Source organism: Elaeis guineensis, chromosome 3, assembly GCF_000442705.2.
Source record: "Elaeis guineensis isolate ETL-2024a chromosome 3, EG11, whole genome shotgun sequence".
NCBI classification, from domain to species: Eukaryota; Viridiplantae; Streptophyta; class Magnoliopsida; order Arecales; family Arecaceae; genus Elaeis; species Elaeis guineensis.
The window spans coordinates 7076055-7081649 of NC_025995.2; the positions used below are offsets into that span (position 1 = coordinate 7076055).

General features: G+C 32.7%; 1 protein-coding gene across 1 annotated transcript; it reads right to left on the minus strand.

Annotated features, from left to right (window-relative positions):
• Positions 1–254: 254 nt before the first annotated feature.
• LOC109505651 (non-specific lipid transfer protein GPI-anchored 26-like) lies at positions 255–3463 on the minus strand. The gene is made up of 4 exons (XM_019849235.3): positions 3093–3463; positions 2782–2856; positions 2533–2634; positions 255–413 (listed from the first exon to the last, which is right to left on the minus strand). Exons 1-3 carry the CDS (start codon positions 3415–3417, stop codon positions 2564–2566), a joined length of 471 nt encoding a protein of 156 aa, XP_019704794.1. The 5' UTR covers positions 3418–3463; the 3' UTR covers positions 255–413; positions 2533–2563.
• Between the last annotated feature and the right edge of the window lie 2132 nt (positions 3464–5595).

The following is a 5595-nucleotide window of genomic DNA, read 5'->3' on the forward strand; positions in this document are numbered from 1 at the left end:
GTTTTAGATTTTTGTCACACTTTTCTATCCGCTCATGAAACTACTTACACCAACATGGCATGATATATTATATTATGGAATCCTGAATTCAAAACAGTGTCTTAATGCAATTGAAAAGCTACGGCTAAACCATACTAACATAGTGATTAATTAATTGCACAGCAAATATATAAAAGATACCATGTTTAAATCATTGCAAAATTGAAGCAAAATTGTTTTAGTATATAGCGAATATGAAACACCAAGTAACAGCCTTGCAAGGGAAATATGATCCATTTGGATGATGTTGCGCATGGGAGTAGAGAAAAACGTTTAAGCCAAAATATTTATTACAACAAACGTGATGTCAAGTGCAAAGACAACTTCATCTCCATACTCTGGCATCATGAAAGGATCCCACTATCAATATGCACCTGAAGGGAACAAAGAAAACATTTAGAGGATTCCGGCATCAATCTGGAATTTATACAAGTCCAGAGAAAAGTTCTTCATTAGAAAATACTTGAAACACAGCACCATTTGAAAGAATGCAAGCAAAACTCATCTTTTTTAAGTTGAAACCTGAAAGGATATTATATTCGTAAGAAAGTCTCAAGCACGCCCAATGCATGTATAAGAAAAAAAATTATAGTATAAATTTTAAATTATAATATTTAAATTTATAAAAATTAACGTAAAAGATGCATGATTACTATTTTTCCTTATTTCTTTGCAATATTTTTGCACTTTTGTATATTTTAATATTTTCTATATTACTATTTTTTTTAATTTGCTTATCAACCTAGTGATATAAATTAGATGATGTGATCACCTGATTTGATATTGTAAAATCCCATCAAGTGATAAATTCGATGATAGCATTACTGCATTGTGCAGTGATGCTATTATTATACATACCCTAAGTGATAGCACATGCATTACCGGATATTGGTGATGTACTAAAGTTATTTCGGGACAAAAATATCCCTAATCACTAAATTTGAGAGAAAAAAAAATACTAGTCGCACCCTTTTTATTTATCTACCAGATGCCTATTTTATTTTTATTGAAAGGTTTTGTTAAATATCATGAATGCATTTTATTTATTTATTTATTAGATATTTATTTTATTTTTATAGACAGGTATGGTTAATTGGCATGGATGGATCATGCTAAACTCTTTATGCTTTTTTTTTCTTCATTTTATTTTGATGGGCTAAATTATTCTTAACAGACTGCTTTGATATTAATGGTAAAAATTAACAAAGCCTAGCCAAGTTCGATTATATATAATATTATCATCATATCATTTTAATAGTCTAATCAAAATATATATCAATAATAATAATAATGAAGATAAATATTATTATTATTATTATTACTTTATTACTGTTACTACTACATGTTTTTATAAGGATTTATGAATGAAGAATGTTTAATCAAGTTATAGAGTAATTATTACATACTAATGTGTAGGGCTATTTATGATATTTTATATATTATCTCTATCATTATTTGGTGGTATATGAAACATAGTGAAGTTACGTTCCTAGTGATATTTTAGTAATATGTCAAATATAGTGATTACACATCATCCCAATGCTCACATCACTCCCATGATATACCAAACAACACCTTAGGAGTCTAATCTCTTTGGAAGTCAGATTAGAGAAATAGATGGAATCTAATTTGTTTGAGAGTTTTATAAAGTAGGCTAGGTCCAATTGGGAAATGAGAGAAGGGTGTCTACGGTAATTAATTGTGAAAAAGTTAGTGGGCATATTTTTAAAAATAAACAAGCAGAATATTCTTGGTATAAAAATTTATGCGGAATTTAGCGAAACACTTCGTTCTAACAGTAAATTTCGAAGCCAAGGATATTTTATTTCCAAGGTAGACAAAAAGTGAAATTACATATTACCTGCATATTAGAGATAACAAATAGCACAAGGTTAGTCAACAAAAAAAAAAAAAAAAAGCGCAAGGTTGATCAAAAAAGATATTTTAACAAGCTAATAAGATATATCCTGATGATCATTGGATCTAAAAAAACAGAAAATGAATTATTGAATACTTTTTCCTTAGGATCCTGCTTGGATTACAATTTTTGAAACAAATGGTTTTTCCATATCTGTACAATCACATCATTTCTACTCAAATTATCAAATATATATGGATGCTAAAATAATCAGGATCTTTATCGCTTCCACAAAACGAATAGAAATGGCTATCATCATGGTTGACAAATTGGCCTTATAATTAAAAATAGGAGTCTTGTATCAGATTCATCTTCAAAATTAATTGCAGAAATAAAGTGGGAGAGGGAATAAAATTTTATTGTTCACAGTAATTTCACGGGCCACAAATTCAGCAATATGTTATTTCCAGGTGCCAACTAAAGCAAGTCAACCATACCTGAACAATCAGCTTCTTCTGGTAGCGGGTTAGCGGTTGATTTATTGCTAATAATTTCAAAACTCTCAGAATGAAGGGGTAAGAAGGGATTGAGGGTTTCACTTCATCACAGAGAGAGAGCGAAGAATCGAGGCTTACCAAATGGTATCTATGGGTTCGGTGCAAGTTCTCACGGAGGTGGAATGGGTATTAGTGAGCTCGGATCATCAATAGAGCCATCCCGACAATCAGGACAATAACCTGCTTAAAATGTTAATAGAGGATTAAAATATACCCTTTCATTTATGAGAAAAGATGAAAAGCTAAACCCCTGGGCTCCTTTTAACAGTAAATAACAAAAAATGCCAAACATAAGCTTCATTAAATGTTAGAAAGCAAGAGAACTACTCTCGAGTGCACGGGTGGAATTGGCAGAAATCACTTTGGGATATTTTGTTGGTGAATCGGTCGTCGCAGAGCCATCTGCATGAAGTATTGAATTAGTAACAGGGAATGCATCGAACTGCCTGATCTTAACCATTTAAAATCACATGAAAAATTGAATAAATTTGGTTCCTATAGGCTAGGGATACAGGAAACGACATTTGCAAGTAACGGTTAGCTAGAAATTGACATAACAATATAAAGACACAATTATACCAAATATATATATATATATATAAAGACACAATTAGCTATACGTCGGAGAGAGAACATACCAAAGCATCGGCGGAGGGGGTGGGGCCAGAGTTCGCACGCACCGGCAAGGGCCAGGGCTTGGGCTTCGTTTACTGCGACGGAGGAGTTGCCACCTCGAAGGACCGAACATAAGCACTTCGGGTAGGGGGATCTCATGATGGCGACCACGAGGCGACTGCAGCACGAAGCAGAAGGCTTTGAAGCCACCCCCATGATGAAGCTTCGGCACGGAGAGAGATTGGCGACATCACAGACTGAGAGATAGGAGGGCGAACTGCCAACCGACGCTATTCGGAGGAGGAGGAGCAGAACGAGGAAGGGGAGCAGGAAGGAGGACCGCCACATCGCTGTCCCAACGCTGCGGACGCTGCAGGGACGCGGCGAATGTGGCTCCTAAGTCCAATGCTAGCTTTTCTTTATACAAAAGCGGCATGGTGCGGCGCGTCGGAAGAACACTAGGGGAGCAGGGATCATATTCCCTTGTTCGTGTGCGAGCATATTGTTTCCTCAACTTTGTTTCGCATATCATCCGTGCCTTTGTTTTTTGCCCCGCCGCCCCACCACCCGCGCGCCCCGGCGCCCCCCCCCCCGTGTAGGCCCATTCATTAATCAATTTTTTTATTAATTAATTTATTCATATTCTTATATCTATCAATCAAAAAAATAATATTTTTATTTTATTCCTAATATACTCCTAAATATAATCATATATAATACTATCTTATATATAACATAATATGATATTATTATCTAAAGATAATATTTTATTATTTTAATAAAATATATTATTATAATAATATAATGTTACAGTATAATATCTTATATTATTATTATAATAGAATATAATATAATAATATATTATTTTAATATATATTAATATTATAGTGTATATTATTATGTATAATATAATTTATTATATCATATTTTATTAAATATAACATATATTATCGATATTTATAAATATATATTATAAATATATATTATATATTATAACATATAGAATATAATATATTATACTATATAATTATATATAATATTTATATAATAAAATGTATTATCGAAAAAATAGATAGATCTTAGTGACTTATTTAAAAAACTAGTAATGAAAAAGAATATAGATAACAGATTTTCTTTCGAGCTATTTTTTAATATATAAAAGAATATAGATAAATTATTTTTCTATCTAAATATTATTTTAAAAATACTTATCTAGAAAAATATAGATTTCAAGATAAGTTTCTTATCTTCAAAAAAATGAGCCTTTAGGACTTATTCTTTTGTAGGTAAATATCATAAAAAAGTTAGTCTACTTTCACTACAGCAAAAATGGTAAAAGACGACGCTATTAAGGTTATTTTACGATGCTAATAAGCATCGTAAATAACGTTTATGACGCTTCAAAAAGCGTCGCGAAAGCGTCGTCTATGTAAGAGTGGAGATGAAAAACGCCGACGCTTTTTAAAAGCATCATTATTTTTTAACGATGCTTTAAAGCATCGTAAAAGTCAATTATAACGGTACTTTTTAGCGTCGTTAATGACAACGCGTTCTCCACTCTACCAAGACGCTTTTTGAAGCGTCGGCTGTTAAGTCTTTAGCGACGCTTATAAGCATCGTTAAATATGTTTTAACGACGCTTATAAGCATCGTAAATATTTTTGTAACGATGCTTTAAAGCATCGTAAAATTAAATTATAACGGTGCTTTTTAGCATCGTTAATGACTCCGCGTCCTCTACTATACCAAGACGCTTTTCGAAGCATCGGTTTTTTTGTCTTTAACGACGCTTATAAGCGTCGTTAAAGGTTTTAAAAGAAAAAAAAATACAGATTTTATATACAAAAAAAAAAGAAAACATACATTCCTGTACAAAATTATATCAATTATTCAAACATAAACCTGTACAATCACCACCATTCACACATGTACAATCACCACCATTCACACAAAAAGCAAACTTAAATAGCAAATTTAACCAAACCAAAAGATATTATTTTATATAAATAAAAATAAAGTACTAATCATCCATTACAATCAAGAGTAATATAAATAAATATAAGAAAATAATAAAAATAAAATAATATCAACCCGCAGGCGAATGGTCGTCGCTGTCTCCACGTGACGTGCCGCTGTCTCGACGGGTGCCTGATGTGCCAGAAGCCTACAAGAAACATATCAAAAGCATGATTTGCATATCTATAAATAAAAATATATAAATTATTAAATTAATATAAAAATATATATTTAATAATATGTGTTTACCTGAGATGGGCCATACATCTCTAATAAAGATGTAAGCCGATCAATCTGTCCCCTCATGGCCTGTATCTCGACACGGCTCTATCGCATCTCCTCCATCTCAGCGGCACGACTCTGTCTAATCTCCTGTATCTCCGCCTCGAGTCTGCGAACGCGTGAATCCTGAGCATCTGCTGCAGTATGCTGCGTATATCTACTAACCTCAGATAACTGAGTGGGGGTGACTCCTACTCCATAACCCCTCACTCGACCGTAGCGCTCTAG